The following is a 13,240-nucleotide window of genomic DNA, read 5'->3' on the forward strand; positions in this document are numbered from 1 at the left end:
GGGGGTGTCTGCACCCCCCATCACTACCACAAGTTCCCCAGGCCTGAGCCCTCCAGCAGCACCCCCAGGCCGATTTTGGGGTGCCCTCCGTGGGAGGGGGGTGGGAGCAGGTTGGGGTCCACCAAATCCTGCACGTTCCCATGGCAACGCCGGATGCGAGGGGAGCCGCCCATTGGCTGCCGATGATGTCACCTCAAGGGCGGGGCACCCCCACCCCAAAAAAAAGAGGGTGGGGGAGGGGAGCTCCGCCCCACGCGGCCCCTCCCCGCCCGTGGGGGCCCCACCCCGCCCCACCCGGCACCGCCCCGGGGGCAGCGGCGGCGGCGGCGGCGGCCGGGGATGCGCTCGGAGGAGGCGCGGGGGACGGTGCGTGGGGCTGGGGGCGCGGGGGGGCCCGCGGGGGGGTCTGAGGGGGCTGGGGGGGGATGGGAGCGCGGGGTCCGGCGCGGGGGGAGGGGAGAGGGGGGCAGGGAGGGGAGGGATGGAGGGGGAGGGTCCCGCCCACCCCGCGCCCCCTCAGGCCTCCCCTCCCCCCTCGCCCCCTCACGCGGGGGTCGCGCGTGGGGTGCGCCCCCCCCCATGCGCCGCGCGCGCTTCCGGGGAGGGCGCCCCCCCGCGGCTGGGAGGTCACACCGGGCGGCGGCCCCGCCCTTCCCTCCCCCCTCCCACGCCCTTTGCTCTTAAAGGGCCAGACCCCTTTGGGCTCGAACCCCCACCGTGCCCTCACCCCCGGACAATCCCCTCTCCGTGTTCCCTCCGTGTCCCCCCGCCGTATCCCGAGTGGCCGCCGGCGGAGGGTGGAGAGCGGAGGAAATTCCACGGGGGGGTGTGGCGGCGGCAGCGGGGTGTGACCCCCCACGCCCACGGGTGGGGGACACGCAGCGGGGGAAGGGGGTGGGGACACGCAGGGGACAAAGCGGGGAGCGGGGGCTGTGGAAGAGATTTTCCCACTCTCCCCCCGTTCCCCTTCTCTGCCCAAGGTCAGCCGAAATCCCTCCTTAAGCTGTTTAGGGCTAAAAACGGGGGGCACTAATTATTGCTGGGGTTTGGGGAACACAAAGCGTTGGCAGGGGTGCACAGCACCCCCAGATATGTGCGTTTGAGGAGGGGCCCCCGAGTCCCCACCCCTCACGCCTGGCTCGGTTTGGGGTGCTGAGGACGGAGGAATTCAGTTCACCCATGCGGGCGGGAAGGGTCAGCAATGGTCGAATTTAGGGAGCAGCGAGCCCCCCCTGCTCTCTCACTGCCCCATCTCGCACCCCCTACCCCGGCGGGGCTTTGGGGTGCAAGGGACCCCCAAATTTGGGTAGGAGAGGGTCCCCCAGGGGAGGATGGGGCATCCCTCTTGCACACACCCCCACCCCCCCATGTTTGTGGGGACCCCCGGGGTGTGAGGGGCTGGTCCTGGGGGGCTCTGGGGGGACATCGAGGTCCCCAGGTGCGGGGGCAGTTGGGTGTCTATCTGGGGCTGTCCCCTGCTGTGTTTTGGGGGGTCTGGCTGGAGGAGGTGCTTTGAGGACATGGGGATGTGTTGGGGGGGGGCCTGACTGAGTGCGGAATGTTTGAGGGGTGTCTCTCCTTGTTGGGGGGTGTTTTGGGGTCCCTGGATTGGGGGTGGCTATGGGCGTCCCTACCTGAGTGTGGAGGTGTTTTGGGGGTGCTGGTAACTTGTGAGTGTGTGAGGGGAGTGTTTTGGGGTTCCCTGGCTGGTTATGGGGTGTTTGGTGGGGGTCCCTGGCTGAGTGTGTGTGTTGGGGGGGCATCCCCTCAATATGTGGGTCCTGGGGGGGGGTCTCTGTCTCTGTTTGGGGGTGTAAAGTGTGTTTGGAGGGGGCTCTGTGTTTTGGGGGGTCCCCAGGTGAGCAGGTGGGTTCTGGGGAGGGGGGGATGTCTCTGGCTCTTTTTGGGGTGTGTTTAGGGAGTCTCCCGGCTGCATCTGAGGGGGAGCCCATGGTGATACGAGGGGAGCTGTGTTTGGGGGTTCCCTGGCTCTGTGCGGGGTTCGCGGGGGATCCCTGCCGTGACACACTCACTTTGGGGGGATCCGGTTTTATGGGGGCGGTGAATTCGGGGCTTCGTGTGTGAGCGGGGGGCTCCGTGCCGGTGCCGGGGCGGCTCGGTGCCCGTGCCGGGGAGGGTTCGGTGCCTGTGCCGTGAGCTCGGTGCCGGTGCTGAGGGCTCGGTGCCGGAGGGGGTTCGGTGCCAGTGCCGGTGCCGGTGGAGGGTTCGGTGCCGTTGCCGTGGGCTCGATGCCGGTGCCGGTGAGGGTTCGGTGCCCGTGCCGTGGGCTCGGTGCCCGTGCCGGGGGTGCGCTGTAGCCGCCGCCCTCCCGGGCGGGGCCGGGCCGTGTGCGCGGGGCGCGGCGCTGGGTGTGGCGGGGCGGGGCCGCCGCGCGAGGCCGGTGCGTGGGGGCTCCGCGGGCGGGGACGGTCCCTGCGTGGGCAGGTACGTGCGGGGGGCCCGGGGCAGCGCCGGGGGGGCGCGGGGCAGTGCTGGGGGTGACGAGGAGCTCGTTTGGGCAGGGGTCCCCCGCGTCGGGTGCCCCCACGCGTGCCCCGGGACGCAGCGCGGGGTGCGGTGGGGTTGGGGGTCCCGCTTGTCTCTCGGTTGTGTCGCGGTCCCGCGGGGGCGCAGCGCTGGCCACGCCGCGGGTGGGGCCGTGCCCGGTGCCACCCGCGGGGGCCGGGCCGGGCCCTTTAAGAAGCTCCACCCGCGGCCGAGCCCAGGTGGAGCCGCGGGGCCCTTCGCACCTCGGCCGCCGCGGTCCGGGAAATGGTTCTGCGGGCGGCGGGGGGGAGCTGCGGGCACGGCGGACACGCGTGGGAGCCCCGCGGGTCAGTGCGTGAGTGACCCCGGCGGGGGGGCGCGGGCCGGGGGGGGCGCGGCCCCTTTAAGGCGCGGGGGGAAGGAGCGGGGCGGGGCCGCCACCGCCCCGCGCGCGGGACACGCCCTCGCCCCGCCTCGACCGCGGGGGGCGGGGCCGGCCCGGCACAAAGGCGCGCGCGGGGGGGCGGGGCCTGCGGTTCCCGCCCTCGGTGCTCGCCGCGGCCGCCGGGAGGGGCCGGGCGGGTCCGTGAGGGACGGGCGGGCCCGGCCCCGCCTCAGGGCACGGGCGGGCCCCGCCATGCCCGGCCCGGCGACCCCCGGGTGGCCCCACGTCCCGCCGGAGCCGCCCCGAGGCGCCGCCCCGGTCGGTTGGTTGGTGAGAGCCCGTTAAAAAAAACCCTTCTTCCCCGCCCCGTGCCTCAGTTTCCCTGGCTCCTCACGGACTGCGGGTCTCTTGCAGGGCCAGGGGAAGGCGACGCCCGCCATGAGCTCGTCGGCGCTGCTGGCTGAGGGCCCCCTCGACCCCCCGGTGCTGCTGGCCGACATCAAGACGGAGCCCCCCGAGGAGCTGCTGGCCAGCGACTGCAGCCAGCCCCAGGCCGAGCCCGTCGATCTCTCCCTCAATAAATCCAAGGTGGCTCCGGCCTCGGCCCCGCCGCCACCACCCCCCACCTCGGTCCAGTCTTCCCCCATGCTGGTGGCTCCCCCGCTTCCCGCTCCCAGCACCGTGTCCATCCCGCCCTCCGGTCTCAGCTCCACCTCGGCCATCCCGGCTGTCCTCTCACCCGGCTCCATCCTGGCCTCCACGCAGGGCAGCAGCGGGCAGCAGATCCTCCACGTCATCCACACCATCCCCTCCGTCAACCTGCCCAGCAAGATGGGCAACCTGCAGACCATCCCCGTGGTGGTGCAGTCCCTCCCCGTCGTCTACACCACCGTGCCCACGGACGGCGTCACCGCCATCACTGTGCCCCTCATCGGGGGGGACGGCAAGAATGCTGGGTCTGGTAAGGGCGCCGGGGGAACCTGGGATCTGGGGGGTGGAGGGTGTCTGTCCTGCCTCGTGGAGGGGCGCCCTTGAGGGAGATCTCGTTTTGCACTGTGGAGTGTCCCTACCACCGCCATGTGCCACTTTCATACAAAGCCCCTCAGCCCCCAGCCTGTGCCCCCCAGGGGACATGGGGAGGGCAGGGACACACAGGGCATGGCACTGCCTGTCCTCCACCCATCCTGCTGCTGGCAGCCTGCCCTGCCCTTCCCACTGGCTGCCTGCTGCCAGCAGCTCTGGTTTCAGCTCAGCTGCTCCCTTTGCCCCCCACAATCCCCTTTCCCGGGACATTCCCAGCTTCCCACCTTGTCCAAGATGAGGGACCTGGGTCTGCTGTGCTCTGGGCAGAAGCAGGCAGACAAAAGTGGCCCCCTAGTTGTTTCCTCCCTTTGGGGGTTCTCCGTGTGCCCAGTTGGATTTGATTCTCTGGAGGGACGGGCGGTGCTTGGAGCACTGCTGGAGCAGGGGGAAGGCTGAAGCGGGGGCTGTCTCTGTTCTGTGCTCAACCCTTGCCTCTTCGTGCCCTGAAGCTTTCCTTTCCCGGACCCCTCCAGTGAAAATGGACCCTGGCTCCGTGTACCCCATGGACATGAACAGCGACAGCGAGGACAGCGCCCCCGAGAGCGGCCCAGCGCCTTTCCAGGAGCTCCAGAGAGAGTGAGTCTCCTCCTGCTCGTGCCTCCCCACCCTTTATCCCCCTGAAGGCCCCGTGGGCCCCCGGGGCTGCGGGGCCGTGGCTCCAGCTCTCCGTGCTCCCGGCAGGCCGGCGGCGCGGGGGCCCAGAGCCGATTCCCCGGATCTGAAGAAGCGGCGCATCCACCAGTGTGACTTCGAGGGCTGCAATAAGGTCTACACCAAAAGCTCCCACCTCAAAGCCCACCGGAGGATACACACAGGTAGATGGATGTCCCTGGATTCCCTGTGGGCTAGGGGAGTGATGCTGCTGTGTCCCTGGGCAAAGGGGCGGCCCTTTGGGAGTGCTGAGTGGGGGTGCCGAGGGATTCCCCATTTGGAATTTCTGGGGGGGGTTTGGGGGCTCACTGTTGCAGCGCTGACCCCTCGGTGCTCCCCTGGCGCAGGCGAGAAGCCCTACAAATGCACGTGGGAAGGCTGCACCTGGAAGTTCGCCCGCTCGGACGAGCTCACCCGGCACTTCCGCAAGCACACGGGCATCAAACCCTTCCGCTGCTCGGACTGCGACCGCAGCTTCTCCCGCTCCGACCACCTGGCCCTGCACCGCCGGCGGCACGTCATGATGTGAGCGGTGCCCGCCGCGCCGCGCCGAGCCGCGCTGGGGCCGGCAGCGCCTCCCTCCCTCCCTCCATCCACACCCCGCGGCTCCTGCGGGGCTGGGCGGGGACTGCGGGAGCGCCGGGGCCGAGCCGAGCCCGCTGCGGGAGCCCCGCCTGCAGGAGCCCCGCCGGCACGGGACGGCAAACAATGGATTCTGGACTGCTGCCTCTTCTCTCTTGTCCCCGGTTGTTTTTGTTCCTGGGTTTGAGCTCGCCTGGAGGCTCCTTGACTCGTCACCTGGAATTCACCCATTAGCTGCCTCAGGCTCTTCAGCCTCCTCCTCAGGCAGGACCCTCCTGTTGCCCCTCGTGTGCTCCCTGTCCCCTGCCCCTCCCAGTGGCCGGGGCCAAAATCTGGGAGCCGTGGCAAGGAGTGATGGGCCCCCATGGAGGAGCTCTCCATCCCCAGACTGTCCCAGCAGGAGAAGGGACATCAGCTCTCTCTCTGTGTGTCCCTCAGCATGTGCTGGTGCTGGGCTTCATGGGAAGTGCTGGGGGCACAGAGAGCCAGGACGAAAATGGAATCAAGAAGGGGGGAAACACAACCCAACAGTGACCCACAAACAAGACCATCACCACCACACAAAGGGAAACTTTGTGGGACATGGAACTTTTATTTTATGGAATTCTACAAGGGGGTGGGACAGGGTGGGGGGGACGAGGGCCAGCAGCTCTCGGGTTTTTTGGAAGACTCTGGGCCACTTGAGGTGTTTCTAAGTTAAACCAGCGGCTGTGGCCACATGCTTTGCTTTTTAATAATGGTTTTTGTGGAGTGTTTCTTCCATCCCCCCAGCCAAGCCCCCTGGTTGCTGGGAGGGTGTCAGGATTTGAGCTGGTGGTGGTGGGAAGGGTCACGGGACCATGACACGGCCCTTGCTCAGGGCAGTCCCTGCGGGGGCTGGTTGGGAGGAGGCGCTTCCCAGGCTCCCTCTGAGCTGGTGCCTTTGCCCTGGCTCTGTGGGGATGGGGGCACTGGTGTGAGGAGGCGCTAGGGGGCACTTCAGGGACCTGTGCCCCTGAAAACAACTCCAGCTGCTTGGGAAAGTGCTTTTCCTCAGCTTCCCATCCACCAGGCAGGGTGTGCCGTGGGCAGAGCTTGTCCCTGGGACAAGCTGAGGGGAGCCTGGTTGGGCACACGTGAGGGGCTGGGACCTGCCCTGGCCACAGCCAGCCCAGCCAGCTGCAGGCCTGGGGCAGGGTGGCTGGAGAGCTGCCAGTGGGGAACGTTTGGTCAGTTCTATTCATGGCAAGAGGCACTGGAGAAATACCATGGATCGGCCTGATCAGGGTGGGGATGTCACCTCCCAAAGGGCACAGGGACAAGGCAGAGCTGTTCAAGGCGTTCTGTGGCCAGAGGATGGACCAAGGGCGTCCCAATGGCCTGAGCTGGACGAGCAGGGCTGCAGGAATGATCAACCCCCTGAACTTGTGCAGGATCTGCTGCTCCAGCTGGGTCCCTCCAAATCCCTGTGGGACCTGGTGGGATTCATCTGAGAATCCTCCAAGAGTTGCTTAGAGGATTCTCTGATGATGCCATCGCAAAACCTCTATTGATGATTTTGGATGGTCCTGGGAATGCACTTCCACCTGGCTGGAAACTGGGGGCTGTTGTCCTGATTTTCCAGAAGGGCAAGGAGGACCCTGGAACCCACAGGCCTGTCAGTCTCATTTCAGTGCCCAGTAAAATCATGGAAAAGATTATTCTGGGAAGTGTTGGAAAACGCCTGGAGGACGACACAGTAATTGGTCACAGCTCCATGAGGGGAAAGTCCTGCTTGTCCAACCCGATTTTCTTCTACAACAGGGTGTCCCACCTGGTTGATCAAGGAAAGCCAGGAGATGGAATCTTTTTGGAATTCAGGAAAGCTGTTGATCGTGTCTCTCTCTGTTTCCTTCTGGACAAAATGTCCAGGCCACAGCTGGATAAACACACCATGGGATGGAGCAACTGGCTCATGGGTTGGGCACAGAGGATGACAGAGCGGGGTGACACCAGCCTGGCACCTGTCATTACTGGGGTTCCACAGGCTCCCAGCCTGATCCCAGTTCTCTTCATCATCCTGATGAACAACCCAGATGCAGGACTCCAAGGAGTACTAAGGAAAAAAAAATCTAAATTCTTCAGTTGAAGCTTTTTGGGGATTTTGCATGAAAGATGGCCTATTCCAGAGAGAACAATTTCAAAGAAAATATACAAATACTCCTTACAGAAGTGAAAAAAAAAGAAAACAACTTTTGGAGGATTTGGGAATTCTGTCACCTTTTGAAGGGCCCCGCGGCACCACCCGGGCTCGGCCGAGGGTGGAGCTTCTTAAAGGGCCCGTCCCAGCCCCCGCGGGAGGTACCGGGCACGGCCCCACCCGCGGGACCGGGGCACAACCGGGGGACAAGCGGGGGATAAGCGGGGGACAAGCGGGACCCCCGACCCCAGCGGGCCCGCGCTGGGGCCCGGGGGCGCCTGGGGTACCCGGCGTGAGTCCGCCATGTGACCCCTGCTCAAAGCAGCTCCTCGTCACCCCGGCAGTGACCCTCGGGACCCCCTCGGGACCCCCTCGGGACCCCCTCGGGACCCCCTCGGGACCCCCTCGGGACCCCCGGAGCTCTCCTGCACGTACCTGCGCGCACCCTCAGGGGTGTCATGGGCGTTGCTGGCACGCCCAGACAGAGCCTGAGGGTCCCTTGCGGGGCACAGGGTGCTGGCAGTGTGTGTCAGGGTTGGGGGGTTTCCTCTGGGGGCACGGGGGAGCTCTTGGGAGGTGCCCTTTAGGGGACAGGGCGCTCTTTGGGGGTGCTGTCAGCCTGTGTTAAGGTTCGGGGTGGTGCTTCGGGACACGTGGGCTCTGTGCGCGCCCTTTTGGGGGTGCTGGTAGGCAAAGCCGTGCTCGGGGGCCCCTCCTGCCCTTCATTCCCCAGCTGGGTTATGGGGTGGCCCTGCCCCCCTCCTGACCACCGCCAGCGCCGCGGGGTCCGTGTGTGTGGCTGGGACCCCCGGCAGTGGCGGGGGCTGCTGGGGCGGGTCCCCGTGGGTGCTGCTCGCACCGAAACGCGGCCGGGCCCCGGTGGCAGCGCTCGGGCACCCGGTGGCGCCAGCGGCCCGCGCTGCGCCAGGGCTGGAGGAGGAGCCGAGGGATTCCCGTCCTTCGGGAGTTTCCCTGAGCACTCATCCCCCGGTGCTCCCCTGCCACAGTGAGAAGCCCTAAAAACGCCCGTGGGAAGGCTGCAGCTGCAAGTTCCGCAAGCACACGGGCATCGAACCCTTCCGCTGCTCGGACCGCGGCCGCAGCTTCTCCCGCTCCGACTCCCCTGGCTGGGACTGCTGGCACAGGCTGGTTGGGCAGTGGGAATAGGGGCACGGCCCCCAGGTCCCGGGAGGAGCTGCAGAGGTTTGGGGGTCACACCGGGTCCTGGGTGAGATGCCCAAAGGGACATCGATGTGTGGGCATCACCCTGTGGCTGGAGGAGATGCCGAGGTCCTGCCACACAGGCAGCAGGTGCCAACCCCTCCCCAGGGGCTGGAATCATCGTCCCAGGGGATCCAGGCTGTGCTTTTTCCCAGCCCCCTCTCCTGGGTGAAGCCCTGAGGGCCTTTAATAGCTTTGAGCAGCCCCACTTGAGACTCCATTCACATCCCTGGGCCCATTTAAACTCAGCCCGGGGCCTCCAGCTCTGCCCTGGGCTGGAGCTCTCTCAGCCATTTCCACAGCCGTTGACCCCCCTGGCGCTCACCTTGGACCTGCCCCATCCCTGGGACTGTCCTGCAGCTTGTGCCAAGGGCAAGGTGAGCCCCAGGGAGGGCGGTGCCACACCTGCTCTGGGGACAGGTGGTCCCTGAGCCTCAGCAAAGCCCCGTGGTGGCTGCCAGATCCCGTGGCACGAGGGGCACATCCAGATCCTCACCCCTGGGAGTTCTTCAGAGCCTGTGTGGGATTGTGCTGCTGCCAGACCTTGTGGCAATGGGGACAATCCAGCTCCACATCCCCTCGGAATTCTCCAGTGCCTGGGGTTGTGCTTGGTGGAAGCACAGAAAACCCTCCTGGTTGTTTTCCACGCTTGGCAAAGGTCCAAGGCTGGGTTTTGGGGAGAAAAAAGCCGATACATACCATCCCCTTCCTCTCACCCTGCCTTTGTCCTGGAAACTCAGCCTCAGGCCCTTCTGCTTCCTCCCCTCCCTCCTCCTCTCCCAGGACTGCCTGCAGGAGCTGCTCCATCTCCCTGCCGGGGGCTGTGATGCTCCCAGCGCTCCCCCATCGCCCGACTGGGGATACCGGGGGCTTCCCCAGCTCCTCGGGGCTCTTTGCCCATCACCTGCCTGCACTTTTCCGTGGCTGGGACAAGAGTTTAGCAATCCCCAAACCGCTTCCCCGCTGAACGGGCAGGGACTGGGAGGGGTTCTGCAGCCTGCCGGGGGTCCTGCTGGCCGAGGGCACCCCCGTGTCCCCGGGCCGGGCAGCGAGGTGGCGGTGCCCTGGCTCTGGGCTCACACGGACGCTTCCTTGTCACTGTCCCTGCCGGGGCTGCCGGGGCCTCTCCCGCCCGCCCGCCCGGCACTGCTCAGACTGGTTTAGCAAGTGGATGGGCTGGGGCGGCCGCTTTTCCTTTGAAGGGCTCCCGGGAAGCATTTGATGGCTGGAAACCTCCCGAGGAGGAGAAAGGGAAAGACAGAAATAGGTGGTTTTGGGTTTCGGTGGGGGAGCGGGGCAGGCGCGGAGCTGCTCCGGCAGCTCTGCAGACCTTTGTGTGCCGGGCGTGGGACAGGCGAGCGGTGTCCCCCTGCCCAGAGGGACCCCGGCACAAGCGGGAGCTCTCGGGCCACACCCGGGGTGGCCTCGGCCCAGGGAGGCAGAGCCGGAGCGGGATGTCCACCACGGTCCCGAGAGAGGTGGGTGCTCCGGTCGGGGAGGCTGGGTGGGTCTGGGGTGGCAGCAGGGAGGGGAAGAGCTGCTGCAGGAGGAAAGCAGGGCCAGAGACCCCCAGGCAGGGCCTGACCCCTTCCCCAGCCCCCACCTCCGGAGGGGGACCCTGAGTGGGGGCTCTTGGGGGTCCCTTGGGGAGCCAGCCCAGGGTGAGGTGTGAGGGTGGATGGGGATGCTGGGGGTGCCTCTGGCTGTGCGGGGGTGATCTGGGGAGTGGGAGCTGAGGTTTGCTTCCCAACCTGATCCAGGTTTCCTCAAAATTTGGTGCCTTTCTTAGCTCAATTCTCTGTAATTCGGGGCTTCACCTGCCTCCTGCTCCCTCATGAGAGGAGGACCTGGCTGTCCTTCCTCACCATTCCCATGGACCTGGTGTGCTGGGATCTAGGACCAGGGACTGGCTCCCCAGTTCTCCCCCAGAGATCCCCAGCAGCCCCAGCCCCTGGCTGGGACCCCCTTTCAGCTCCCTGCGGTCCCTCCATCTCCCCCTGCACAGGCTCTCACTTCCCAAACCCTCTTCAGCCTCTCTGTGTCGGCTTTTCAGAAGGGAATTCTGCGTGGAATGAGAGGAAAACGTGAGGAAGGTGAGGAGGGTGGCCGGGTCACAGGGAGCTGCCCTTATCTCTGTGCCATCGTGGGTGGCACGTGGGGACACAACGGGACCGGCGGGGCCCCCGGGGCAAAGTGCCGGTGCAGAGATGGGCTCAAGGCCGTTCTCCCGGGGGAGATAAGGGCATTGCCTGGATTTGGCCCTTCCCTGCAAGGAGAGGCAGCTCTGCCTTGGGAAATCATGGACTGTTCCCTGCTGGGCAGGAGCAGCCTGGTGTGAGCCCTGCAGCAGGAATGGGATTCACCAGATGCAGATGGGAGAGAAAGGGAGCTCTTTTGGCTTTTGTAATTTATCATGGAATCATGGAATCATGGAATGGTTTGGGTTGAAAGGACCTCAAAGTCCATCCAGTCCCAGCCTCTGCCATGGCAGGGACACCTTCCACTGTCCCAGGCTGCTCCAAGCCTCATCCAACCTGGCCTTGAACATTTCCAGGGATAGGGCAGCCACAATTGCTCTGGGCAACCTCACCACCCTAATTATAAACTTCCCTCCTGCAGGGTTGGTGACACATCCCCTGTCCCTGCATCACCTGGGAGCCCTGGTGAGTGCTCCAGCAGCAGCACAGCTTCCCTGGAAAATAAAATCCTGCAAGGCCTGAGCTGTTCCCAGGTTTGCTCTCCCAAGGGCTCAACAGGCTCCACTCTCTGGGATGCTCAGCCACCCCAGCTGATGTTCTGGGTCCCTGGTGTGGGTGGCAGCTGTGACACCAAACCTCTGCTGTGACTCCTGCTTTGAGCAGTCACAGGTCTCATGTGAAGGCCCTGGAGTGGCAGGAATCCCATGTTCCCCTTCCCTGGCAGCACTGGGGCTGCTTTCCCTTTGGCCGGGGGGGAGAGCAGCCTTGGCCCCACCACTGCCTTCCCCTACTCTGTAGTCCCCTGGAGCTGCTGGGATGTCCCCAGGGTGGTGACAGCAGCATCCCTGCCCATGTGGGACCCTCCCTGAGACACACAGGGAACTGGGGAATCTGGGGCTGGTTTGGGATTGTGAACACAGAGAGGGGGAAGATCCAGACTCGTCCTTGGGGAGGAGCCGGATTAGGACAGTCAGGGCCGGATTATCTGGGGCAGAATGGCTTTTGTTTTTTTAGTTCTGTGTCAGAAGGGTGATTTTTATTCCCCTATATCTCTGCATCTGTACAGTTCTTCCTTTCCAAAAGTGAAACTCAAACACAGTTGCCTGGTGTCTCCATATGAACCCTGTGTCCTCCTGCCTGCCTGTGTTTTTCCAACTGTTGCTTTTCTTTTCCTTCAGGGTTTGTGCCTTTTGTTTTTGATCCTTCCCTTTTTATCCCTGGGAATGAGAACTGTGAACAAACAGGACCCTCCTCTCAAAATTAGTTTTGGTGCAAAATTGATCAATTTATGGAAAATGGCATTTTCTCATTGAAAAGTACCCATGCCTGTAAAAAATGGAATATCCCCCTTGTTTCAGTGCAGGGGACTCAGTCTGGGGTCAGTGGCGCAGCTGGGGGGTGTTCCAGGCCCCAGGGCTGGGGACTGACCCCTCCATCCTGGCGGTGCTGGAGCTGCCTGGGCACCGTGGAGGCTCCTGGAAGAGGTCAGGATTTGGGACTGGGATTGAATCCTGGAGTGCTGGAACTTCCTGGGCTCCTGTGGGAGCACGGCTGGTGACAGAGCTTGGGGCTGGGATTTGGGATCAAATCCTGGGGTGTGGGATCTTCCTGAGCTCTGTGTGGGAGCGTGGCTGGTGATGGAGCTCCCGGCCACCTGCTCAGAGTTGGGATTAGGGTTAAATCCTGGGGTGCTGGAGTTTCCTGAGCACTCTGTTGGAACATGGGCTGGTGATGGAGCTTGAGTTTGGGATTGGGGAACAATTCCTGGCATGCCAGAGCTTCCTGAGCTCTGTGTGGGATCATGACTGGTGGCAGAGCCTGGGCTTGGGGATCAAATCCTGGGGTGCTGGAGCTTCCCAAGCACATTGAGGGACCACAGCCACTGACAGAGCTCCCGGCCACCTGCTCGGGGTTGGGATTGAACCCCGCGGTGTGGGAGCTTCCCGAGCTCCCTGTCAGAACACACCCGGTAACAGAGCTCCCGGCTTGGGTTTGGGATTGAATCCCGGGGTGCTGCAGCTCCCCGAGCTCCCTGCGGAGCTCCGGCCCCCTCTCGCCCTTTTATGCGCGGGTGTCCCGGCGGGGCCGGCGCCGGGAGCCTGATTGGCTCCACACCCCCGCGCCGCTTCCAGGCGTGTTCTCCTCCGGGCCAGGTAAAGCCTTCCCGCGGCCAGGTAAAGCCTTCCGACCCGGCCTCCCAGCAGCGCACCTCGCTCCGGCTCGCCTCAGGGGTTTTTTTTTGCCTTCCCCTTCCTCGTTCCCCCCCTTTTCCCCCCTTTTTCCCCGTTTTGCGGGCCGGGCCCGTCCCCGCGGGGGGATGAGCGGCGGGCTGGTGGACGCGGCGGTGCTGGCCCCGCTCAAACCCGTCAGCATGTCCGGGGACCCCCACGAGGACAGCGCGGTCTTCGAGGACATCAAAGGCCCCTCCCGGCCCCTGGAGAACCCTCCGGACCTGGCGCAGGTAAGCGCCGGGAC

General features: G+C 65.1%; 2 protein-coding genes across 11 annotated transcripts in view; both read left to right on the forward strand.

The window, feature by feature from the left end:
* Positions 1 to 276: 276 nt before the first annotated feature.
* On the forward strand, positions 277 to 5,339 carry KLF8 (KLF transcription factor 8). 6 transcript variants are annotated; one of them, XM_063416595.1, is made up of 6 exons: positions 3,012 to 3,202; positions 3,287 to 3,460; positions 3,638 to 3,833; positions 4,405 to 4,531; positions 4,637 to 4,770; positions 4,954 to 5,339. In XM_063416595.1, exons 1-6 carry the CDS (start codon positions 3,125 to 3,127, stop codon positions 5,133 to 5,135), a joined length of 891 nt encoding a protein of 296 aa, XP_063272665.1. In that variant the 5' UTR covers positions 3,012 to 3,124; the 3' UTR covers positions 5,136 to 5,339. The 6 variants fall into 6 exon arrangements, with proteins under 6 accessions (XP_063272662.1, XP_063272663.1, XP_063272664.1 ...); XM_063416592.1 differs by lacking the exon at positions 3,012 to 3,202 and adding an exon at positions 277 to 366 and having other exon boundaries at positions 3,287 to 3,833; XM_063416593.1 differs by lacking the exon at positions 3,012 to 3,202 and adding an exon at positions 2,321 to 2,445 and having other exon boundaries at positions 3,287 to 3,833.
* Positions 5,340 to 9,770: 4,431 nt separating this feature from the next.
* LOC134560510 (Krueppel-like factor 5) overlaps positions 9,771 to 13,240 on the forward strand; it is a 28,329-nt gene continuing 24,859 nt past the window's right edge. Inside the window, exons 1-3 of one of the 5 annotated variants that reach the window (XM_063416587.1) lie at positions 9,771 to 10,045; positions 10,621 to 10,660; positions 11,187 to 11,230. In XM_063416587.1, the coding sequence (XP_063272657.1) occupies positions 10,022 to 10,045; positions 10,621 to 10,660; positions 11,187 to 11,230 (108 nt within the window). In that variant the 5' untranslated portion in view covers positions 9,771 to 10,021. Of the gene's footprint in view, positions 10,046 to 10,620; positions 10,661 to 11,186; positions 11,231 to 11,277; positions 11,299 to 12,492; positions 13,227 to 13,240 lie in introns of those variants that run through there. The other 4 variants (XM_063416589.1, XM_063416588.1, XM_063416585.1 and 1 more) reach the window with 4 other exon arrangements.

The sequence above is a fragment of the Prinia subflava genome, chromosome 20 (genome assembly GCF_021018805.1).
Source record: "Prinia subflava isolate CZ2003 ecotype Zambia chromosome 20, Cam_Psub_1.2, whole genome shotgun sequence".
Classification (NCBI taxonomy): Eukaryota; Metazoa; Chordata; class Aves; order Passeriformes; family Cisticolidae; genus Prinia; species Prinia subflava.